The sequence below is a fragment of the Triturus cristatus genome, chromosome 3_2, assembly GCF_964204655.1.
Source record: "Triturus cristatus chromosome 3_2, aTriCri1.1, whole genome shotgun sequence".
NCBI lineage: Eukaryota > Metazoa > Chordata > Amphibia > Caudata > Salamandridae > Triturus > Triturus cristatus.
In genome coordinates this window covers 190,809,238-190,835,898 of record NC_140584.1, presented here as the reverse complement: position 1 = coordinate 190,835,898, position 26,661 = coordinate 190,809,238, and the positions used below count along the sequence as shown (strand labels likewise).

At 43.4% G+C, this 26,661-nt stretch overlaps 1 protein-coding gene across 2 annotated transcripts in view; it reads left to right on the top strand.

The window, feature by feature from the left end:
• Window positions 1-26,661, top strand: part of MARCO (macrophage receptor with collagenous structure) — a 199,564-nt gene that overhangs the window by 79,176 nt on the left and 93,727 nt on the right. For both annotated transcript variants that reach the window (XM_085647468.1, XM_085647469.1), the window contains exon 4: window positions 3,592-3,645. In XM_085647468.1, coding sequence (XP_085503594.1) covers window positions 3,592-3,645 — 54 coding nt within the window. The remainder of the gene's footprint in view (window positions 1-3,591; window positions 3,646-26,661) is intronic.

Sequence of the window (26,661 nt, the reverse complement as noted above, 5' to 3'; positions counted from 1 at the left end):
AAAGGCTTCCCTTGTCCTGCACAACACTCTGCTCATGGCTATCTTCACAGTGGCCTTCTCCTGGCATACGGGGGTGACTGACTAGAATCTGCACATGGGCAAAAACCTGATAGGTGCAGCAGCTGTCTCCTCACACCGGGAGTCCACTTGGCTGGCCTCCCAATTGGACCTTGCCCCCTCCAATTGTCTCCTCTTTCTCATGGGGCACACTGGTCTTGGCAAGCAGGCAGGCTCTGGTGCTCAAGGCTCCAGAGCAGGTGGTTTTGGTTTCCATGGGTGTTGTCCCCTAATCCAGCACAGAGACAAGCAGGGCTTGACCCCCAGTCCTCGTCACAGGCAGAAACCTTGCAGAGCTTCCTTCCTCACTTCTGGCTGCTTTGCAGATGAAAAATATTAGGGGTCTCAGCCTACCCTTCTTATTGTCCATTTCCATACACCAAGTGTAGTTTTTGGATCTGGGACTTTGAAGTTTTATGTTGGAGTTCTGCTTCTTTTCAAGTGCACACTTTTCTCTTATATTCTTGCCCTTGAAAGGTTGCCTGTCACAGCAGGAGAGACCCCCAAGCTGATAGTTTCACAACACAGGCCCTGGGAGTGTCTAGAATTCACACCTGAATGTCAGCCACAGTGATATGTGCATCAAAAGGTTAATCTTGGGCTCCCAGAACTACTCTTTATGATTTTTTTATCAGCCCCATCTCCATCCTGAGATGTGTCCAGGCCCCTTCCCCTGTGATCTCTCACTAACTTAAAGAGCACCCTTTGAGTGTACAGGGGGAGTCTCTCGCTCTCTTCTCCAGTGTGCCCCACCTAGCTCATAGGAATGCAGCCATATACAAATCTGTCTGTGGGTGCGGATTCCTCTGTCCTCAGGCCTTCACCAAGCAGTCTTGGACTTCCGAAAATGAAACCACGGGTCTTCAATGTAAGGTGCCATTGCAGGTACACTTGCACTCAGTGTACATACACAGCACACATACTGTTCAGCGCTGTCACTTCCATGTATTGTGCCACCCCAGGCACACATACATTCAGCACGCACAACCAATCTGTGTGTATTGCTTGGTACAATATCCTTTCTGTATTGTGTCAGTTTGTACTACATACAACTGAATATCTCTCATTTTATGTATTCCTCTCTGGTATGTATACACCCAATACACACACTCACCATGCATGCACTGCACAGCACTGCTCTATTCCTGTACTGTGCCCTTCCCAGGCAAACATGCATCCAGAGCAGAGCCACCACTCCTGTGCTGCGCATCCCTCGACATCTAACTGATGTAGGCCAAAGGGGAATTAGGCATCCAGTAGCTGAATTTTATAAAGATGAGGGAGCATGTAGGCCTCATTACAGTGACAAAGGTTAAAAAAAGCCTGTTCACTCCTATTGATGACTGACTACACAGTATGTTGCCACTACCATGCTCATGCTTCTTAACTCTTGATGAAGGCACTAACCTTCCACCATTATGAGGGTAGCGCTTCAGGCACCGCTCCCGGTCTAACAACACCACAATCCGTGAGACCAGACTATGTTATGGCGCACAAGCATGTTCCATTTTTGCCTATTACAACATATATTGAATACATTGTGTTTCAGTCACAAGTTGAACCAATTATTTGATGGTTTGTATTATATGTTGCAAAGGAAGTTGAGGCTCACACTTCCCCCCTCAGGGACTGGTTGTATCTTTAATAATTGTTTTACCCTGATCCCAGGGTTACTGGGTTGCCACTTTTTCTTTAGAAATGCAGAAGCATTTGGGCTGCTCTGTACCATGAAATTTTACCTGATGATCTATTGCTGGTGTGGATTCTTGTGCAGGGTGTGCACTTTGAAAAACAGGGAAGAGTAATATTATATGCCCGGGTTAGGCCCATGTAGCAATGTGGCCTGTTTTCTTACATTGTCCTCTTTGCATATATTCACGTGTCTGACAATATGGGATTAGTTTCTCTGAAACTGCTTTGCTTATACATCTGGCTTCAAGCAACATTATCACAATGCCTCGAACACCGAGTACAATGCCTTTGCACATGATGTACAAATGTTGTTCCATCTTAATCCATGGGGCGACAGGGCTATCTACATATCCACAACAAATCTAATCTGTGTGTACATTGCAAGGATGCTTTTTTTATATAAATAAAGAAGCATTTTTGGGGGTTAGCAGAGGAGACACTTCATCAGACATGAGGAACCCTGTATGCTGTGGCTTCGCAGAACAGCTACCTGACATCTCTGTGGGGGGGTGTCCAATTCGTGATCAAGACAGGGTCCTCAATTCTCTCCCGCCAGGCAATGGGTTTGGATCATCCCATGGGGGATTCCTGGTTCTACACCTACATACACTCGAGACATACACAGAGAAGGGATTGCATAGTAGAAGTACACCTGATTACTACCTTGTATTTTATGCCTGTATTCATGCCTTGCCTTAAGAACCATGGAGGAACTGTATCTGCTATTTACTATTTTGGTGCTTGTAATCACTTTTATCTGCTTCTGTCTACTGATTATTGCAGCACATGTATTCGATACAAAAATAACGTTGGTTCAATAAATATACAGAAAACGTCCCATTGTGTATTTTCTGTATATTTCTCTGAGAACACAAGTGTACGAGTGACTGAGCAGAAGGCTTCTGATCTGTTACCACAATCCCTGAGGGGTCAGGGTTATCATGTTCAATGGATGCCAGAAACCATTCACTCCCTTTTTAGGGGGACTTACGGTGCACTGTGAGCTAGCTGGTCTCTAGACATATCAACATATCTTGCGGGGGTGCTTGGAATCATTCAAGACACCTCACCAAAAGATTATGTTGTCCACAAACGGATTAATGGGAATTACACAACAGTAAAAACTATAAGTTCCATATGGATATTGTAGTCACTTTACAGGAAAAGTAGTAGGTCTAAGTATTATCTTGAAATGAGGTAGCACTGCAGTAGAAAGCAATTATTCCCAATTAGAAATAAAGCAAGGAACATGAACCCCTGCGACTTCTCCTGGGTGTATTCGATGGCTTAGATGGATCCAGAGCGGATAAATGCTTTCTAGGGACTGCGGTCACCTTGGCCAAGTGAGACATTGCGGTGGCCTGGGCTCAGGCCAACCCACCTACCCTGAGGAAATGGCGCCGAGGGGTTGACTGGTGCACGACCCAAGAAGAACCGGTCTATAAGGCACCTGGCTGCCCAGCAAAATTCCACAAGGTGTGGGGTAAATGGTTGAATCTATTATTTTGATCTCCTTCCTATGGTCTTTCTCATGCATCAATGTGCCGATCTCTTGCTGGCTTAGTCATACCAGAAAGGTGGCTCTTACTGTTTGGAGGTGGCTAACTCACGCTCTATGTTGTAAGAGGTGTACTAAAGTTTTGTTTGTTTGGTTCTCCGAAATGACAATAAAAATTGATTATCAATTAAAGGGGTGATGCCACTGTAGAGGAAGGTAAATATTGGTGATTAAAATGGTTGAAATGGATAATAACAATATTTTATAGAACTGTAACCTTGGTCAGGGGAAAGTATGAAAATTAGTAATACATCAACTAAAATACTTTGCATACTTGATTTCAGGACCTCCTGGATTGAAGGGAAGCAAAGGAGATCCTGGTCAGTCAGGCCCTCAAGGTAAGAAATATTCTACTCACAAGCGATGTTGTCATTTCCTCCCTACTTTACTGTATCTGCCTAACTCTATTGCTCTCTATACATTTCTTTGCTCATCATGCACTCATTATATCAATGAAAGCAAATTTTGAATTATATTAATTGAAGTCAGGGTCTTGGCCCAAAACTTAAATACATAAAAATATCAAATGTAGATTGTGAGTATTCCATTCATGCTAGGTCACACAACAGTCAAGGCCCATCAAACTGAAATGAGAGTTCCCCAACACATTAGCGGGGCAATTTCATTGAAACTGATATGTAGGGTTAACTTTCATAACAGCCTGTCAGCAATGTTTTGTATTTTTCAGAAAATATCCCACTAAGCTGGGAATTGCTTCTGCCTAATGAACAAAACATTTTTCCCCTCTGCGTTAAGGACCTTCTTGTTCTTATCTTGGCCAGATCTGAGATGCCTTACTTGGAAGATATGTAGCAGAAATCTATGGACTGGAAGGTCTCCCAAGACTCGGACTCAGATTCTCCAGTATAACTTGTTTGAGTAGTTGAAGTCTGTTCGAGTGAGAATGCCATTGGAAGTGAGACTGTGTCGGTCGTGACACTGCTGGGGAGACTACATTACCCACCACTCCCTGATTATACAGCACATATAAGGGTGCAGCACTCCCACAGGCAGTGGGAGGTTGTGCGAGTGAGGACACCATTGGGAGTGAGCCAGTGTTGGTTGAGACACCACTGGGGAGACTACATTACCCACAACTCCCTGATTTTACAGCACATAAGAAGGCACCGCGCTCCCACTGTTCAGGGCACACCCTGGCGAAGCCCGGTACAAGGGCGGGCCTGTCCCGTGCCGTAAGTGGCTGGATCAGGCTAGGCCACCCCGAACATCTGCAATGCCATACTGTTGGAAAATATGGGAGTGAGCTCTAAATTTGTATCATTTTTGAGTAAATATTGTAAAGCATAAAGCATAAAGTAAATGGGCGCCCTTTGCAGCCTCACAAGCCAACAGGGATTGACACTGTGCTCAAGAGAATGATTGGGGTTGTCAGTATGGAAATTGCATTGACTGAATGAAGGCTATCCCTGGGGCAGGGGAGTTGTGTGGGCGAGTCAGTGTATCTTTTAGGACTAAGTGGTAATACTATAAATGGACACAATTGCAGAGAACCAGACACAGTCTTAGGAGATGACACTCACAGCAAAATCTTGTCTGATTCAAATCGTGGTGGAGAACTGACCGCAGTTATTTGTAGGCTCTTGGTTTCTAAAAGTATAACTAGCTCTAATTTCTCTCCAGAACCGATGGCTTAGGCCTGGGCGTGAAATTTCACTCAACTTGCAGAGTTTGCTAAGTTTTTCCTACTCCGCATAGTGCAAGGAGTTCCAAAAAACGCAGCGGAACGGAGTTTTTCCCTCGCTCGTGCTCGCCAACGTTAAGTTGGCGAGCAAGGAAAACCTTACCCTAGACCACCTCCCAGCAAGATTTCTCAACATGGGCAGTCACGAATGGTCACTACCGCTCGCATTGAGAAACTTCCGTTTGCATTGAGGAAGCTGCCGCTTGAGTATAACATCTACTCAAGCAGCAGAAAGAAGCAGCACCTTGTTGCACTGCGTGTGGTGCCATTCACCCTGTAAAATGTTATTTTACAGCACAGGACAAACACCCAGTGCTAAAATTCAGCGCTAATGGCGTGACATAAAGTATTCCACCGCTTGCGGAACTCCGCGTATCATGGCAGTGTTTTTGATCGCTGAACTCCACAAACTCTGTCCAGGCCTAGTAAACAGACATCCACTTGTGCTGTGCACAGGAAGTCACAATTAAGCCAGGCAATGGCAGGAGGAAGAAAAACAGCAGCTCTTTTGGTCCCATCAATGTTGAGAATATGGTTGTCTTATTGTCGGAGGCACTGGAGAAGAAAATAGACTCATATTAGAGCGTTTGACAGCAATCAAGGGATATTTAAAGGCTAAATCATCTCCCGGCAGTAACTGCGCCAATCACAGATGCACTGCACCAGGAGATAATAACAAACACGCCTTCCCACATAAGTCTACAGAGGGAAACTAAGGTCGGCCTGATACAGCCATTCCACCAAACTCCCCTAATTCAATTGCTTCACGCCCTAAAATGGACAGCAGGGAGAGGGCTACTTCTGTAATGCTACATGGTAAGGGGCACACTGACTCATGCATATCCTATCGACCTCCATTTCTTGAGAGCACTGACCAGGGTAAAGGGGCTACCATTCAAGAGAAGGCTGGGCTTGAAATCGCTAATCCCAATCCTACAATCTTAAATTTACTGCCGGACTGTTGCCCATTGTCTTAATACTGGCAGGATTACCTCCTTTGAAGTTGTCTCAAACTGAATCCTGGGAACAGACCCAGAACAAGGCTGCACACTCGTTAAAAGCAAGCAAGCATCTTACTGACATTGAGGGGCAAGATATTATAATGGCCAGGTGAGTTGGCTGGCTTGGGCATGACCCTAAGGGTATTCAAGTCGATTGAATAGTTGCAAACTTCAAGCGCCCTAGTATTGTAAGGAGATTGATAAATGATGAATCAGAAGCATTCTTATATTCCATTATATTTATGTTACCCTTGGGGTATTTCTATAAGCCTGTCAATGTAAAAAAACACCTTGTTTTACCCACCTTTCCTAATCAACAACACCAGGGACTGCCGTGTTTCAATAGATCCGCTCCTTCCCTACACGACTTTAGTGATGTTGACTGAAAGGAGGAATCACCCAGGTACACCGGGATAGACAGGTTAAATAGTCTTTGGCCTTCAACTGCCTGCTATTCATCAAACCTAGTAATTGATGTGCAGTAGTTTCTACCCCTTTTGATACAGCCTTGCCAGTGTCTATGGGCAGAACTTCCAGTGTAGCTATTCCTAGGTTGCTAAACATTTCAGTTCCAAACATCCCTATATTAAATCATCAGCGACCCCTAAGGATAATGAGCTGGAATATTGCAGGGCTGCAGAAGAAGGTGGCTTTACTAGAATGGTATACGTTTATCAGCTCTTGTGATATGTTGCTACTGCAGTAGTCTTGGGCAATGGGTCCTATAGATTTAAGGGTTTTCTCTGCTTTAATTCCCTGGCCACTCCCTCTCATGCAGGTAGAGCATCAGAAGGTCTAGCTATTTGGATTAACATATTACTTGAAGGTAATGCATAGGCCATTAATGCACCAGGGAATGATTTCCAGGTGCATATAATACATTTCTACAATAATGATTTCCTCATTGTGCCAAACCAGAGATTCCCAAAGCTCTTCGAATATATCACCTCCCTTGTGGAACACGTATCAGAAAAGGGGCACCATTTATATTTATGCATGGGAGGGCATTTTAATGCTAAAATGCCAAGCGTGCACAGTTATACATTGGCAGAAGCGGTAGGCGATAGGGATATCAGAGGCAAGGAATTGGAAAGTTTTATCGCTGCAGTCAACATGTTAAACACAAAGGATTGGACAGGGGCTAATAACTTAGCCATTCCGACTTTCAAGGGCAGGAACTGTCATCTATAATCGATTACATTTTCATTTCCCATAGTCTTACACAATTTCCATTCCTAAGTAAAATTATAGACACCAATTTTGGGGATCATAACCCGGTTGAACCTGAGCTCGCTGTACCTTCCCGGAAAGAGTTCAAGACTGTTCCTACTTGTATAGATGTATCTATGCCCACTGATAACCTTAGAGAATGTTGGAAAATTGCAGATCCTAATATACTTCTGAGAAAAATATTCAGGGAGAATATTGGTTTAATTTTTAAATGCCTATCTGAGGAGGTATATAAAGGGAAGATGATTGATTCATTTGAGGTTCTATGTAATACTATTAGAAAATCACTATCTAAGCCAATTGCTCCAACACTCCAGATTCCTCGATGGTTTAAAAATGAATGTTCCAGGGCAAACACCAAACATCACATCACATTGCTTAAAGCCTTAGCAATGAAGCCCAGAGATCAAGCTCTGATTACTATCCTGTGGAAACCATATTATAGCCTTATAGCCCGCTGTAGCGGGCTATACCGGCAATTAAAGGCCCGCTCCTGCGTTAAAGGCCCGAGCCGAAGGCGAGGGACTTTAACAAGGGACGGGACTTTAATAGCCGGTATATCCCTGCTACGAAGGGCTATAAGGCTATCAGAACATTCTGCCACTAGAGGGCAGAATGTTCTAACAAATAAAACAAAGGCTTCTCGAAGCTCGAGGGAATTTAAATCCCCTCGAGCTCCGAGAGGCCTTTGTAACACATTGGAATGTTGCTCTGCGAGCCTTTACCGGCCCGTAGAAGCAGGGAGCACTCTATTGTCTACAATGGAGCTCCCAATATTCCAATGTTCTAATAGCTATTAGAACATTGGAATGTTGGAAGCTCCATTGAAAACAAAGCTGGATCATAAGACTTCGAAGTGTAGCTTTGAGGCATTGCTTTCAGCTCCAAGACCAATAAGGGTGGTGATGGGCCTGTTCTCTTGCCATCCTTGATAAAGACTTTTGGTACCTCAAAGGGCATGTGGGGTATGGCAAAATGATGAAATAGTAAAACAAGCATTGTCAAAGGGAGCAAGTATGTTAAGCACAGCAGGGCCTCATTACAAGCTATTGGTATAATGGGCTGGTAATACTGGGCCGGTATTACTGCCACCATTTAGAGGCCTTTACAAGTATGAGGTTAGAATGGTGAATAATATGTAGGACTGGTTACTTCAGACCATTCTCCTTGTATTCTCCCCAAACTCCTGGCATTCTTACGTTCCCAAATTCCACCTGCTCCAAGCAGGTGGGATTTGTGCCAGTAAAAGAAAGTGGTAATATGGGTGCAATTTAACTGGGTGCAGTAGTATCTTCTGGTTATACCCACCTGACATTGCTTGCATTGTATAGGTTGCAGTCAGTTTTGTGGGACCCTTGATATCCCCACTCCACACGTCCCAGGACTGCATGTCTTCCTCAGAGGGGAAAAACCTCCAAGTACTGACTAATGTCAAACACCAGGTTGGTTATCAATATATCTGAAGTCTCTCTGGGGTGCTCAGAGTGACCACTCATGTCAGTCTTGTCTCAACTGTCCCAGCAGCTATAATGGTACTTGGTATTCTGTGACTTGGGCTCTGAATTCTTTGCAGGTATAGGTGTGAGGTCACTAGTAATGGGTTACTCTCTGGCTTTGCATCCTTCAAAACAGAAAGACAATTTGAGGAGTCTGAGATGACTCTTTGCAATTGTTGTCTTGCTTAAGTGACTGTCCACTACCTAGCAAGATTGTTACACAAATCTACTGAACAAACATCCAGAAAGTTCTTAACTACAGGCAAATAGCTCCAGTTTTTCCATACACTCAACCATAAAGTTCTTGCTTGTAAAATGAATTTATATATCCCAAGATCCATGTGACCTTTTTATGTTCTCATTGATCTTAAAATCATACTGTTAAATCGAAAGTCCAGTCACTCCTGTACCCTTAAGGCAATTAGCTGAGCAAACTGCAGCTTTCTCGTCTGAACTGAGCTTGTGAATCTCGCTAGCTAACTCACAAGTAGACAGACACATCTTTGCCTACATAGTTCATCTCCATTCTAGACATGGAATGCAAGGGGGAAGATCAACAGAGGGGGAAACATCCTTAAGAACGAAGTTTTAATAACGACTGACTTGAACAACGAAGCCTGAACAATGACCAGTCTTTAACAATGACAATCCTTAACAACGACTTTCCTAAACCACGAATGATCTAAGACGTAGTTGTTCAATCATATATCCGTTATCTCATGCACATGGACTCAGTGCTTGCACGGCGGACACTGCAACCTCTTTTAACCCCATGTGAACCAGTCCCACCTGTCGGCAAATACTGTACCCATCCTCGCGCCGTGCCAGCGAGTGCTGTTCAAATGACTGCTGCCATTTTCATGCCAAGTAGCTGCGCGGCTGCGCCCCTTCCTCTTGCCACAAAACATCCTCTTGCGAGTGTTTGGAAGTCTCAGTCAGTAGAATACAGCCGTGCGAGGACTGGAGCTGTAGAGATCAGGGGTACGTTGCTGAGCTGTGTGCTAATTGAGGGCAACAGTGGCCATGTGTAAGTTTTAGGTGGCGCAAGCATGGATTTCTGTGTGGGCCGAGGTGTGACTGCTGCTGTGGTGCGTTGGTATAGTAATGTCATGTTTGCGGCTGCTGCAAGAACTGTGTAAGGAGGTGTGTCATTGACGAAGCTGTCTCGTTTGAAGTCCAGGGCGCGAATGCAGTGCTCTCCGTTAATATTGGGGTGTATTGAGGGAACCCTGAGAGGAACCACCGCGGCACACTGACAGAGTCCTGCTGGGGTTGCGCCGGTGCATGAAAGAGCTGTGTAAGGATTGGGGCGCGGTGATAACTGATTATCTCCTCTTGTGTGCGGTCTCGGCTAAATTACAGCCGCTGCCTGCGGGAGGCCTTCACTCACTGTAAATCTGCCCGGGGTGCAGCCTTTTATCCAAGGGAGAAGAGAGAAAACGAGCTCTTAGAACGTTCCCATATGAAAGGCGCGTCAGGCTGAGATATAACTGATAGCGGCGGTAATGAAGAGACAGGCCGGGGCCTGTTGGTAGCATATAATCATAAATCAATAAATCGGCGCAAACTCTTTCCAATATACATTTCATATATTTGCACATGTCTCTTCTCCGGGTGTATAGCCAGGACGTGCACCGGGATGGGTGGGCACGGGACAGCACGCCGACAACGCTGGAATAGAATGCGGGGCAAGCACTTAGGGACCGGGCCTTCCTGTCATCAGAGGTCCTCAGTGACCCGTTCAGTGAGCGAAACAGGAGGGGAAACATTGCCTTGTGATTCATCGAGTCGGGGAACGCTGTAGCACTATAATGTCTGAAACCTCATTTCTCGAGCTCTGCGATTCAAGGCAAGTGCTGTCCACTGTAGCAAGCCAGGAGATGTAAATGCGTACAAAGACCAGGAACCTGCTGAGACTGACAGAAAGATAAAGGTGTCTCTTTCGTGATTTAGGAACTCGTTGTAAAAAATGTAGTGGTTTGGCATTGTTCGTTGTTTAGCCTTCGTGGTTAAGGAATTCGTGGTTTAGACAGTAGTTGTTTAATCATATATCCCAACAGAGGTGGCATGGCCTCAAATGTAACAGAACCGGAGGAGAACATATGGTCCTAAAACTTGAACATTTCCTGATCTTTCTTCTTCTCCATATGCTTCATCTTTATTTTGTCTCAGTCTCAATATTAGCCATCTTGGATTCCTATACTACTCTGTCAATATGCTTAATCTGGAGAGCTTCAGTATGGGATGTCAAGTGGGGCAGAGGTTAAGGACAAAGTGGCTGTGCTGAGGCTGCAAAAGTACAAGGGCTGGATTCCTTTCAGTAAGATCTAGATTCTTTGCATTAACTGCTACTTCAACATAGAATTTAAAGTTGCTGCTTTAATACATTTTATTAACTTGTCTATCTCTTCACTTCTCTTTCATGGTCTATACCAGCGATACTCAAAGTACGACCCGGCCGCTTGCGGCCCTCTTGGCCTTTACAAGCGGCCCGCCTGGTGAACAGCAGCACGAGCTGCTGTTTAGTTGCTGATCAGTAATATTCTGAACAAAATGGTAAATAAACAGGCAAGCATTTATTAACCTGCAAATAAATGATTGCCTGTTTAACACATTTTTAGACCTACTTACATCCCTGACCCACCCAGACCCCTTACCGCCACCCTGCTGGCATCAGTGCGGCCCTTGGTCAAACCACAGACCATACTTTGTGGCCCCTGGGCAAATCTTTGAGAGTACCCATGGTTTATACATTTATAGCCCTGAAGCCAGACATTCAATTAAAACAGGCTGGTCCAATTTACCTCCCTAAAAGATTACAACTGGAATTTTAAAGAGTGATATTGATGCCTTAATTAGAGGTATAGGGGCCATATGTAGGTAGCTAAATACCGGTCGGTAACGGCCGAAATTCGGTAAATATCCCATTACCGACCGGTATTTAGTCAAGTGAGATGTAGGAGGCCAAAAACCAGTTTTCGGTAAATATGAATCGGTAAACACCGATTCATGATTACCGAATTCTAAAATACCGATTCATATTTACCGAATACATATTTACCGAATCGGTAAATAAGAAGTGGTAAAAAGAGAAAAGACATGTAGGTAAATTCGGTAATTAAGAAATCCATGAAATTCGGTAATTAAGAGTCGGTAATTAACACAGATTGAAAGCAGGTGGTAAGCATCAACAGTGCATATAAGCAATCCCAAAATGCAACAGCATGGACAACATGGCCGCTCTGTATGTCATTGCAAGGCGCCTACGTCTACAGGCAGCAGGTCTGAGGATTTGGAGACGGGAGGAACGCATTTACAGACAGCGCATCACACTCTTTCAACAGACTGAGGCTGAGATACATGAAAGGTACAGGCTACACCCACAAACCATCATGGACCTGATAAGGGACCTGCACCCACTCCTGGACCAGCCAACAAGAAGGGCGCATGCCATACCACCACATGTGCAGGTGCTCTGCAGCCTACATCTACTCGCATCTGGCAGTTACCAGGGGGTGATAGCTGCGGTGGGTGGTGTATCCCAGAGTTGCATGTCCCGTTTCTTCAGGAAGTTCCTGGATGCCATGATGCAGAGAATGCACCACTACATCAGCTTCCCAAACACACAGGCTGAACTGCAGAGAACCAAAACAGACTTTTATCACATGGCACAGTTCGCCCATGTCATAGGCTGCATTGATGGCACACACATTCCAATCTGCCCCCCAGCTGCCACTGAGCACATCTACAGGAACAGAAAGTCCACCCACTCCATAAACGTGCAGGTGATCTGCGATGCAGGGAACATCATCACTGATATCGTAGCTAAGTTTCCTGGGAGCACCCACGACTCCTTCATCTTCCAGAACAGTGGGATCTACACACGACTGCTTGCCGGAGAATTTGGAGAAGGATACCTGCTAGGTAAGTAACAGTGACGCTCCATTCTACTAAGTGCAAATCATCGTGTATTGAGGCATGTGACTGATGGTTCTCTCATACTCACCTAGGCGACAGTGCATATGCCGTGCGGTCATTCATCCTCACTCCCTACCTACACCCATCAACCCAGAGTGAGAGACGATATAACGTGGCACACAAATCTACACGCAACGTGGTGGAGCGCACGTTTGGACTATTGAAAAGCAGGTTACGCTGCCTCCACAAAAGCGGAGGCGCACGCCAGTACACACCCATCATCTGTTGCAAGATCATTGCCACTTGTGCAATGCTGCACAACCTTGCCACAAAGAGAGGAACAGAGGTGGAACTAACAGATTTTGAGGACAATGAGGATGAGTCAGGTCAGCCAGAGGCCAACGCAGCTGGAGTGCCAACAGCAACAGATGGGAGAGAGAGACGGGCAGAGATCACATGCAACTATTTCTGAGTAAGTAAGGGGACACAGACAGTTGTTGGATGTCATGACGTAGTTTAATAATAAGGCACTACGCCACATCACCAAGAAAATGCCATTCTGGCAACATTGCGTAATGACTACTAGCAAGTCCAGGGTTACGTCACCCAATTGTCTTAGGCTATGCCGTGCAGCATTAATGTTTGCGGCCACGCCCTACAGTGTGGGATGCCACGGATTGAGCCTCCTCACTAGTGCCAGCCCCATGCCGCCTGCTGCTCCTGCGTGTATCTGGGACCGGGGGGGTTATGCTGCTCCTGCTACTGGTTTCGATGCTTTCTGCAGCATCCCCAGCACCAGTTGTGGCCGCCTGGCTTGTCAATAGCACTTCCAGTGCACTGGTGACCTGCACCATCCCCCTAGAAACATCGCTGCTGCAGTGTATCAGGCCTCCTGCATAGCCACAGAGCGCCTGCAGAGTAGTGAAGTGGCAGTTGCCAGCCGGTTGAGTGCCCTGGTATGACTGTCTCTCCTCTGCCGTTCCCGGCGCCGTGCAGCTCTGTCTGCATCATACTTGCTGCACAACAGCTTGATGGACTGGGACATGTCCCGCATGCCCACTGCCATGTCACTCATCCCCACCGCCATAGCGCTGATGCCCCTGTCCATGTTGTCAAAAGTAGCTTTCAGTCCCCGCATTTGCCGCTGAACTGACATAACTGCCTTTGTTTGTAGGCGCTGTATTTTCAACATGTTGCCCTCGAGCCCCGAGAACACCCCATGGCTGTCAACGTGTGCTGGTGGACTCTGCAACCGCGACCTGCGGCGCCGTCTGGCACCCATGTGTGCTCCCTGTGAGGTGGAGGGCACAGTGGCATGGCTCCCATCCTGGGGCATAGTGTTTGGCTCCGGGCCCCTGCTGTCGTCAGATGAGGTCTCTAACACTCGCAACCTGCCAGCAGCACGCCTCCTCGACCTCACAAATGCAGGCGGTGATGTGGCCAGTGACTCAAGCATGAGTGGTGATGCTGGCTGTGGTAGTGGTGATGCTGTCTGTGGTAGTGGTGATGCTGGCTGTGGCAATGATCTCTGGGCAGAACTTGTGCTGGCCAGCCCTGAACTGTCTTGCCGGTGTGCCCTCTCTCCTGTTGCATGTGCAGTCCTGCGCGATGTTACATCTGTGGACAGAAATGCAACATCAGCTCAGTGTACCTGAAGGCCTGCATTGCAAGCATCACAATAGCTTTCTGTAACACTCTCACATTGTCCTCTGCCTGCTTTTGGCTAATGTGTGTACCATGCCTTGTTGTTCTGTGCTATTCAGTTCATGGTTGGGGTTTCCCTGACTACATCTCCCATAATGCATTGCCATTCTGCACTAACACATGGACTGGAGTGGGATACTCATTTCACAATGGGGGATGTGGGATAGGGGTAGGGGGGGCTACATGGGTGTGCATTCGTCTTACCTTGTTGGGTGGCGGCTCTGGCAGAGCTGTCGGCATCCCCAAGCCCCACGACACTCTCGGGCTCCTCCAGTTCGGTAAGGGCAGGTGCCCTGTTAATTCCACCTCCTGTCCGGCTGGCCTCCTTCTGCAGTTCCCCCATCTTCCTCTTTGTGACGATCCTCAGGTCGTACCAGCGCTTTTTAAGTACCTCAATGTCCCTGGGGGTCACTCCAACAGCATTGACCTGCGCCTGGATTCCCAGCCATATATTCCGCTTCTCCGACTCTGGCACTTGCAGGGACTGCCTCCAAAACAGCTTCTGGTGCTGCTTCACCACCTCCTCCACTAGTACCTGGAGTTCCTTGGGGCTAAATTTCTGCTTCCTCCTCCTTTCCCCTCCATCTCTCTGTGTCTCCTGGCTGGACATTGTGGTTTTGAGCTGCACAATCAGTCACTGGCTCCCTGCCTCTCCTCTGCACTCCCAGCCTCTCCAGAGTCTGTTGATTGTGTGCACCTGCCTGGGTGTGGCCACTTCCTGGTTGGGTGGGGTTTGGTTGCACAGGTTTGGCTGTTTCATCCAGTCATGTGTTTTCTTTTTTCCGAATCGGTAAATACCGATTCGGTATTTACCGAATCGGTAAATACCACTTCGGATTTTACCGATTCGGTAAATACCACCTCGGTATTTACCGATTCGGTAAATTCCGATTCTTGAATACCGAATGTTACCGAATCGGTAATTGTTACCGATTGATTACCTACATATAACTTACCGATTCATAAATACCGATTCGGTAAAGTTCGGTATTTAAGAATCGGTAAAATATATTTACCTACATATGGCCCATAATCTTTTATATTCTAAAATGTTTACATTCCATTGGCATTAGTTAAAGACTGTGGTCCTGATTCACAAAGGTAAACATTCACATTTGTGTAAGTTCACCCTTTTTCACTATTCACAAAACTGCATTTTAATAGTACGTTTATAAGTGCAGAGACTCTGCAGTCAGGGAGGAGAACTCTGCACATGAAATGAGATCTTTTTATGTGCAGAGTTCTCCACCCCCGACTGCAGAGTCTTCGCACTCGTAAACTTACTATTAAAATACTTTTTTGTGAATACTGATAAAGGGTAAACATACTCAAACATGTGAGTTTACCTTTGTAAATCAGGCCCTCTGTTTTTCCTTCCACCTCCTACCCCCTTTAAACCTGGAGTTTTCAGGGGAGAGGCTAAATATTCAGACTGGCCCAACATTTACCAGTCTTCGATGACAGTGCTTTTTTTTTTACTTTAAGCTGAAAAACATCTGACAAATGTTGACAAAGAGACTGAGAGAATATCAAAAGAGTCTGTGCCTTGGGGGAGTGTTAGACCTTGTACTACTGAGAAGGGCTTGCATGGCAAGCTGTCCCATTTCCTGGCCATTTTATGAAAATAGCACTGCGATTCTTTGATAATTGATTTTTGCTAGCGATCAAGTTGTGTCTTATGTGCAGTTTTGGCGTTGTCTGTATATTTTTTCCAACACATCCTTTCCGGCTTTTGCAAGATTTTAGTTAAGGCATAGTTGGGCTTTACTAGTCTATGGTGCAAACATATTTTGAAAGCACAATACTACACTACAGTAATATGCCTAAAAGGAGAAAGCTAAGAGAGGGAGAGCAGAAGCAGCATGTAGGGAAAAAAGGCCAGCAACAGCTGATGTGGATTTAGAGCATAACATCATGGACAAGCATTGCAAAGCCAATAGGGCTCACCTTGCCAGACCAGTGAGATGGCGAATTTCTTTTTTGTTTTGTAGCAAAACTGTGTCAAAAAAAGCAAAAACCTAAAACACATTGCCTCCTAAATGTGTCTGCCACATGCTTGCATTAAACCTTTATATTAAAAAAACATTCACTAATGTAGCTGTTTTACTAGTACATTTTTTAATGTAAAAGCATTTCAGCTGTACCGTGTGTTTTATTATTATTTGTAAAGGAGAAAAAAATTAAGTTATCAGCTATCAACGCACTCAAACTGCACAAATTACAATGTTGCAATATCACTTAAATACTTTATAACTAAAGGAGACCGAAAATAAATCACCATCAAACTGGGCACCAGACATGCAGGTACTACAAATACTTAAAGTTAATATATAAAAATAGCTAAAAATAAAAAAAATCACTTGGAACCAGGTTTATCACTGAGGGGAAAGGAACTATTTTTAGGTGGAAGTGTGCAATGTGCACAGGCGTGGTGCAGTCACTCAAAGTGAAAAGAGACAGTTGGTAAAGTGAGCTGACCCATTGCCCTAGTCTGTATGCTTTACTAGGGGAAAACAAAATGTGAATGACAATTTGACAGACCGATGGAAGAAGCCTGCTCACCAAAAGCCTCTTTATGTATGTTTGTTATATAAGATTTCAAGAAAAACTAATTAAAGTCTGGCGAGACAGCTATTGCTGTCTCATAGGCAAGACTTAAAAACAAATTTGATGGGAGGAGGAAGAGAAAAAGAGTACATTTGGGCGAATCAGTAAGGTATCATTTTACTCCATCCACAGATGGTTTTGGGGTGAGCAAGTAGAGGATAGTGAAGAGTAGCATTGTGTTTTGAGACCGTGACTGAGAATCTTTAGGCTAACCCTATTCTCACTCAGTAGCAGCTGCTAATGGATGGGGATGGTGGGGGTGGGGTTGCGGCAGGAGGGGAGGAATGAAATAAAAATAAAATAAAAATGATTTAGCTGCCCTGAAACGGCCAGCTGCCACCTGTCCTCCGTCCTCTTCCTTCTTTCTGTCCAGGCTGGCAGCAGGAAGCACCCAGGGACACAGGCTGCCCTGAGCATATCACAACGCTGCAATGCAGCATTATGATTGGTCTGAGCGCCGTGGTTCAGCACTCAGACGGGAACAGGGAGCCTGTTCATGTTCCTCACCAGGTTGTGTAATGCAGCTTGGTGGGGAACATGCAAAGTGCGCATGACTGTTTTGTCGGCCCAAGAGGGCCGGCCAAACAGTTCATGCGCACTTACTTAGGGAGTGCAAACCACTACTCCCCCTGCTCTGGCCAGCCCTGCCTTGCCACTGGCTATAATAGGATAAAGAAATGTATAATAACTGTACATTATTATCATTTTATTTTTCCGTTTGAACAGAGGGTTGATGCACTGTTCTCACTTCAATAAGCAGCCGCAATGTTTGAAAGTGAGTCGAAAGTTGTGAAAGAAATTCTTGCAAAAGGCCTTAGCTGACAAACATGCTACTGAGATTTGGGAATGTTATCCTTTTCATAAACAAGAATAATGCACTTATTCATAGAGCTACAGTTGTGATGTTTAACTCTTTTTAGAAACGTTTAGCATTTTTCCAAATGGAGTCTGGGACCACAATTGACTTTAACCCCAGTAAAATTAAAGACAAGCGTCTTCCATGGCTCCCATCATGCCACTTCAGGGACATTGATTTAAACATTTTCTTGTTGGTGTGTAATCAAAACCTGCATTTACTTCCTCATGGGAAGGATTTGTACACTGGGTTTTAATCCGACGATTCCTTCTTTGTGAGGTAAAGCAACCAGCACTTCACTGGACGGGTTGGTTGCTGCAACTACAAGTAGTATGAAAGCACTTTTCCTGCTACTTTAATTACTCAATCAAGTCTCCTGGTGACTTGTGGCAACCAGCAGATTACAAATAGGCAGCGCACCGAGAACCACAAGATTTCACTGCTTAGCCAGCTCAAATGCCTCCAGCTGCACTCTATTTTCATCTCTTTTCATAAGTCACTCTTATAGCCTTTTGAGTACCATTGATCCGCAGCACAGGCTTCAGTCTACTATAAAATATTAGCAATAAGAGGAGATCTTAGAGCACATCTTTGCCTCTAAAAGTGAGCTCTTGCTCATCTCCAGCTGCCAACAAGACAGTCATGCACTCCAACTGCCCAGCATCCATTCAGCATGCTGGAACAGACTTATGCAATAATAGAGCTTACATACATGCAAAAAACCTAACCATCTTCTTTTGAGGTTTCTATTTCTTTTTTTTTCTTTTCATGACTCTTTTGTATATCTCAAGGTCTGATGCCTCTAGCATTTTCGTTCCTTAACCAACGTCACTTGAGCGTCTTGTTATGGTGAGAGTTATTGACATTCTACCTTTGGCAAGGGACTGTTCCATTTTGCCTGTTTCAGTTCTAAAATAGGAAGAGAATAATGACTTAGCCCATGTTGTTCTCTTCCATGAGAGGAAAAGATTAATTAGAAAATAACACATCCAGTCTAGGATGGTGATTTTGGTTGTCATTGATCCTGCATTTGAATAGAAGACAAATATGGCACAGATTTATTAATGCTCTGTACCAGGTTTGTGTCACTTTTGTGATACAAACCCAGCGCAAAGAGTTATTATCCAACAGAAATCAATATTTGCATTAGATAATAGGCCAAAGTAATGCAAAGTTGTGCTATGCACTTCTTGGCATTGCTTTGCTTCAAGGGGGCCTTCAATGGGTTGTGCATGGGCATTCCCATGCAACCACCCATGGGTTTTGATGGGAAACCTTATCTTCAAACATTGGTAGACAGGGATTTGCTCTAAATTTTATGCCTCCTCGGGGCAGGCATAAACTATTTTCATTTTTACCCAATTTTCCAACTTTGTGTGTGTGTTACATTGGACAGCCCACATACAAAGTGGGAAAAGCCTTAAAGCATAGTTTTTGTAGATTAGTACCAATAGAAACCATATTCTTCAGAGAAAGTGCACACCCTTGCACTAGGGAACAAGAGTGTGTGGGTTGGTCCATGCCTGCCAAAAGGGTATCAGCTCTGGAGAAGAGAAACAATACACTATGGGCCACACGCATCAAAGAATGGAATTGCGATTCCTAAATAGCGATTTTTAGGGAATCGCTATTTAGGAATTGCAATTCCTTATGCATGTAAGAATCGCAAAACAAATAGCGATTCCTAGAAATTCCTTAGTAGCGGTTTGCAAAATGCGACTCCCTATTAAGGAATGCCTTTCCATTCATTCCTATGGGCCTGGAGGCCCATAGGAATGAATGGGAAGTTTTTCGCAATTTGCGAGTACCAAATAGGTACTTGCAAATTGCGAATACTATTTGAAGGGTGCTAGAGAACTTGAAGTTGATGGTAATTTGCAATTTCAAATTGCGAAAACACAATTTGCGAATGCATGAAGCATCGCATTTAGGGAATCGCAATTTGCGATTACCTAACTGCATTCACAATTAAGAAAATCGCAAAAAATTGTGATTACCTTAATTGCGAATGCCTTTAGGCTTGATGCATCGGGAATAGAATTTTACCGGTCGCAAAGGGGCTGATTCTGCGAATCGGCCCGTTTACGACCAGTAAAATGCTTGATGCATGTGCCCCTATATCTTAGTAGACATGGCACATTTCATCTCTCTCCCTTTGCACAAGGTAGCACATCAACTTTGGTGCAATGTTGCCTTGTGCAAAGAATAGCAAATCTGGACGCACTATTTAGCATGACCCTGAAGTGTGCCTTGACTCGCCTTTAAAAAAATAATACCACGCCACACGGTGGCCCAAACACGATGAGGCAGAAGACATAAAACACAACAAAACCTAGAAAAGGGTTTCACTTTACAAAATGCAGACTCTCTTTTTAGAATAAGGCTTGGGGTTTTATTTATGCAATGCTCTCCAACAGAAAAGCTTTTCCAGATGTCAAATGAACAACATATTGTCAAACCTGCTATATGTGAATGGCCTGGTTTTGATAAGTCGGACTCCCATCGGTCTTCAGCATCTTTTGAATACAAAAAGTAATTTCTCACACCGGAATGTCCTCCAAATAAATCTTAAGAAAACCAAAATGATGGCAGTAAACTACCTCAAAAAAAAGAATAACAGTTGGTTCCTAGATGGCCATCGTTTGGATCAGGTAACAAGTTATAAATATCTGGGAATACTTATGGACCATAAAAGCTCTTTTAAACCTCAGCTAGAGTCCATGCGGAAAAATGAAATTACGACTTACTTAGCAATGAGATCGTTGAAGAAATGGCTTCCTGACCTCACGCTTGATCGCTTCCTACAAGTACTGCGAGTCAAACTGCTGCCGACATTAACATACGGGACTGAGGCTCTTAAAGGCAAAGATGCGGCAGCCATAGATGTAGTAATAGCTAATTCTTGCAGAGCAATTTACCATCTCCCAAAATACTTCTCCCCGGCCCAAATACGGTTGGAATTTGGGCTCCAAAGACAATCGGTGGAAAGAAGGGGGCCATATGTAAAACGTTGGCATAAAATACGCAGTGCAGACGCAGGATCCCTAAACTCCCACCTCTGGAACAAATTATTTCGTCAAGGCAAATGCTCAGCCTGGGATTATCTGTTTGACTCCCTCAAGCTATTGGGATTGTCCGAACTCGGGGCCACACCAGCAGATCATGTTTCCTTAAAAAAAGCAGTGAAAAAGACAACTTCCATGCTATCTGTTTTAGAAGACAAAGCAAATCTTGCTCAAAAGGCACACGGCTGGAAAGTGCTCAGTGACTATGTAAGGCTCAAACCACAATCCTACTTGAGTGCATGAGTCAAAATAAGAATGAAGGAAAATTTCTTAAAGCTACGACTGGGGATTATTGCAATCAATCCCCACCTCCTGCCATGGGAAAGGAGAGAAGGTACGCCGACTTGCCGTCTATGTGGAAATGGGAAGGAGGATATTATTCATGTAATCTGTAACTGTCCCAACCTAAAGGGATATAAGATGCACCTTGTTACGTCATTTTAGGTATCATGGCACCCGGTCCTGTAGGCAGCTGTAAAGCTTTGCTTCAACCCTGTTGAGGTTCAGCTTAACTGTTGGCTAACAACATTCTTTGAGACAGTAACCAAGAGACTCAAAAACTTGTTGTATACAGAAGTATGTAAAAAATAAGGTTACTCGTGCACCTGAAGGGAGCCGCTAAAAGCGAGTAATAGCACTTTATAGTCACACTGAGCCAGTGGGTTACCAACCTCAGGTACTCAACTACCATATACTCACCTGGGCCCATAAACTCACACACAGTCACATAGGCTAGTAAATCCCACTGGGGTCACTTTTTGTGATTACTCTAGATTAGTTACCTGCTATTTAACTAATCTTTCACTGCTCAAAAGGTCTTTCCTCTGGTCAAGGGACCTTTTAGTTGGAACTAGTTGATGGTGAAATGATATAAATCTAATTTCTTTCTGGTTTGAAATAATCACAGACTCTGGAAAGTTTTAAATGTTTATCTGGTTAATTTCACAAGAGCAAATTCATATACAGTAAGAACTCCATTTCTCCAAGGAAGAAAGACAATTTAATCAATTAGGTCAATCATCTATTTAAACAATATTACCAACAATGACATTACCTGGAGAGGAGAGAAGAAAGAGAGCAGTACAATGACATACTACACAGAAATATAGTTACCTAGTATGGTGTGGAAACCAACCCCTTGGCCCAGGAGCAGGGAAGGTCCCCTGGGACAGATCAGGTGACAAAGCTTCAGGACAGGTTACAGGACAGGATAGATGACCTCTTCTAGATCCGACGCCTGCGTCACACCCCTCTCTGACACTATCTTCCTCCTCGATTTTTCTGCGATCTTCCTTCTAATTCTTTGCCTAATTTCCCTCCTCGATTCTTCCGCAATCTTCTTCTAATTCTGATTAACTTTAGGATCTAAGGGGCATATGTATCAACATCACCATTTGCGATTCTCAAATAGCGATTTTTAAAGAATCGCTATTTGAGAATTGCAAAATGGGATGTATTTAAAAAATTGCAAACTTTTTGCGATTTCTTAAAATTCCTTAATTGCGATTAGCAAATTGCGAAATCGCAATTAAGGAATACCTGCCCATTCATTTCTATGGGCCAGGAGACCCATAGGAATGAATGGGAAGTAATTCTCAAATAGCGAATCGCAATTTGCTAATCGCAATTTGAGAATAATTTCAAAGGTGCAAGGGTGTCATGATGACACCCTGATGTACCCCTGAAATTAGCATGTGTGTGCATATGGCGCACATACATGCCCTAAGGGCATGTATGAGCGCCACGTGGCACTTTGTAAAATTCAAGAAAGTGCTTTTTGAAAGGAAATCGCAAATTACCACCAACTGGAAGTTGGTGGTAATTTGCGATTTCTTAAGGATAATTCGCACAACTTGGGTGCCTTTTACATATCATTTAAGAAATCGCAATTTGCGATTTCTTAAATGCTTACGCAAAATTAAGAAATCGCTAAATTAGCAATTCCTTAATTTTGCGATGGGATTTGCCTCATACATCCCGATTACCGATTTTTTAATCGCAAACGCTGTTATTTTGCGAATTGCAGCGTTTGCGATTAAAAATTCGTTTGATACATATGCCCCTAAGTTCTGCAATTCGATTCTTCTTCAGCATTTGTTCAGCTCTCGGACAGCATCTTGGTCTCTCAGCTTCTCAGCAACACGAGCCGACTGCATTAACTAACTAACTAAACTACCTCAATTATACTCTCCTAATGGCATGTACCACCCCTTAATGTTTTGACTTTATGAAACTCCTAATTCTGATTGGACAGGCAAGGGGGGATGATCATCACACCGTGCTAAGTTTAAAACATTTCTTTAGTTCTTTGTTTAATATTCCCGCCCATTAATTTATTTTCCCAAGCTTTATTTCCCACCCGTATTCACATTTTTATCAACAACAATGTATACTTTTAGCGTTCACTTCCATTCAGCACTGCGGATGTCCCTCAGGTTCCCAGGACATGTTACAAGTTGGATTTGGACCAGTTTCAATGACAGCATAATGGCTTCTGGCTTTTTGTTTCTGTGCCTGCGTGAGGAGTCACTTGAAGTATTGGCTTTAGCATCGCACAGAGGCCCAAATGCGTACTAATAGAGAGGTCAAAAGGAAACATATTAAAATCAAAGTAAAATGATTCCAACCACCTATTTCTACTCTAATCCCATGTACTTATAACAGCTCTCCCCGCATTAGCATTTAGTAAATAGCATGTTTTAGTTTCAGCAAGGCAGATGCTTAGCATGTGAGCTTCCAAGCGGCCATTTTAGATGCAATTGCGCAGCTGCAGAAAATTCCCTCCAAGCAACAGATCGTCATACTACGTAGATGTAGTTGACGCATGCGCAGTATAGTTTCCCGCGTCAGCAGCCATCTTAAGTTTCACTCGAGTACTCGTTAGTATAACACATATGCAAGTGTCGTTCTGGCTAGATTATGGAATGTGGTGCATATTAGTTAACACAAAACATAATTAATACCGTGTTACATGTCATATGAGAGTATCGCATCCGAGCAAGTCTCTTTTACACGAGTCCTTGCTCCATCAATCCCCATGCCATCATAAAATTACCCATTACCTAATCAGATGCCAATTTTAGCACATCTCAATTCCCCTTTCAATCTTTCCGTTTCCTTCCTCATTATTGCCTTGTAAACTTTTCATCTTCTTGTAAAATTCGCCTTTCATTTCTTCTAACTGAATTTCCTCATACTTTCTTTTCTTTCCTTTTTCATTCACTTCATATCTCTTTCTTTTTCTACAACATTTGCACCATATCATTATTGCTAAAACTAATACTGTTATTCCAAATATGGGTAGTATTATTTGACCAATAATACTCTTGCCTATATTAGTAAACCAACTCATAATTGAAGTAATACTGTTTGTTAATTTCTTCCATACACCGTCAACTTCCAGTGGTTTTAGATCTTCTTCCAACTTAGAAATATTTTTAATGTACCCACCAATTTTGACACTTTTGTCAGGAATATAAGTACAACAATGTTGCGCTGTCAGCATTTTACAGACTCCGCCCTCTTTTGCCAATAATATATCAAGAGCAAGTCGATTTTGTAAAACCATTGACCTTATTGCAACCATTTCCGTATTGATCATTAAGAACACTCCAGCAGTAACAGTCGATAGACGATGAACCACTGTTGATAACTTACAAATTTTTCATGAGTTTAAAATGACTCTCACTGAAGGTATCAATGCACTAAATATGTCACCTACTATTTCTGAAAAACTAGCTCTTTTTATGCGTGTAAGTTCCTTTGTGTTTTCATTGCTTCCAGTGATTCTCTTTACATGGTAAACTTTAGGGAATACTATTCCAAAATAGCAACTCCCATACCAATGTGCAGGCAGCTTTATTCCCACACACATAATAGACTCCAGCAAAAACTGGATCAGTACCACCTTTTAGTCCCCATCCTCCAATAACTAAGAAATTATTTTCACATTCACTGGAACCAATAAATACATTGTTATAGTCAGTTTTTAATCTATGGAGGCAGATCTTCCCTTTCTTTTCAAAATCTAGGGACATCACAGCATGAGTCTTGCCCGGTGTATAAATCTCCTGTTTCTCAGCCCATTGAGGAATCTGAGGTTTCTTTTCAGAAGCTTTTCTTTGGAAGTCCTGTCTCCTTTGCTCAACTAAATTCAAAAATACCTTTTCTTCTTTGTGTAATGAACATGTTAGATTGTTGTTGTGTGCTTCTGCAATATCTATTGTTTTCATAGTTAAGAAATATTCACCTCTTAAACTGTGCATCTTTAGTACTAAGAACTGGATTCGTAGTCTTTCGAATAGGAACTTCTGAAAAAATCCATCTACGTTAGAATAATAATACTGTAATTTTCCTGTTCTATAAAATAAACTTGATAATATACTACATGAAATACCATATGTTTATGGTAAATGGTGGTAAGTAGCACCTTCTGCTACTGATGCTGGTAATTGCATGCACACAGAGCAATCACTAACCTCCATAGTATCTACATATTGTACTAATAACTTTGTGAATACATTTAAAGCAGTGTCATTATTTGTCACAGTGTGATGTAGGTCTAACTCATCTGGTGCTTCTAATGCTACTCTATCTCCTTTGATGTTAGCTATCTTTTCATTTGTATTTGTGTTATTTTTCTTTTTCCGTCACCATCAAATAAGGGATGGCTATGGTTAATACTAACCAGATTATGAGTTCTAAAAATATACTACAAATACATATTCTACAACATTTCTTTATACACTTTTGTTTTGGTCTTCCAGCAACCCTATCATCAGTCATTTTGGACTAAGAAGATTTCTCTTCTTTTCTTTGCTTTTGTTGAACTTATATCTTAGCTTTTCAAGGAGGTCTCAATTCTGCTTCGTCAATCTGCTCTTCAAATATTTCTTCGTCACTTTCTTCATTCAAATCTAGATTCTCGAATTCTTCAAGAATCACATAGGTCTATTCAGGACCATTGAACTTATTATTCAAAATTCGTAGTCTTTGGCTTCTTCGCCTAGGTTTTTCAGTGAATTGCCCAGTTTGAATAGTGACTTGATTTACTTGTTCAGGTTCTTCACTTATTGTGGGGTGGGGGAAGTTTTCGTCATTGCGCCATTAAGGCATGGAATAATCTTCTTTTTTATCTCAGGAATTCTACAGAACTTCTCCCCTTTAGGATGGGACTAAAAACCTGGTTATTTGCCTAGACTACTTTTCCAGCCCACTGTTTTTCAGATTCTTCTTAGGTAGGTAGCGTATAGCGCCAGGACACCTCAGGGTAGCAGAGCGCTCTAGAAATCTTAATAACATAACATAACATTGTTCTTAAGCAATATTTTAACCTTTTAACACCACCTGGCCAATTATCACCTTTTCTGACCTATTTGGCTTGTACTGCACTTTCACTTTCCTCGTCTCTTTCAAGTATTTTTTTTATTATAGTTATGTTGTGGCACAATTTGATTATCTTTGTCTTCAGTGTCCCTCTCTATCTGTCCTGGTTCAGGATTTGTTGTTGTGACTTCATCTGCTTGAACATGTTCTTCTTCTATCTGGCCCTGTTCAGGTCGTATTTCGTCTTGTTCTCCTTCTTCCTGAACTTGTTCTTCTTTTCCTAACTGGTCCTGCTCAGGTATTACTGCACTTTGGGTTTCTGCATCCTGAATGTGTTCTTCTAACCTATCTGTCCATCCTCAGATTCGTGAATGTATTGGTTCACCTCTGTCTGTGTATATATTGTTCTTTCCTTGTCTGATCCTGCTTAGGGTCTCCAACAGCTTTATT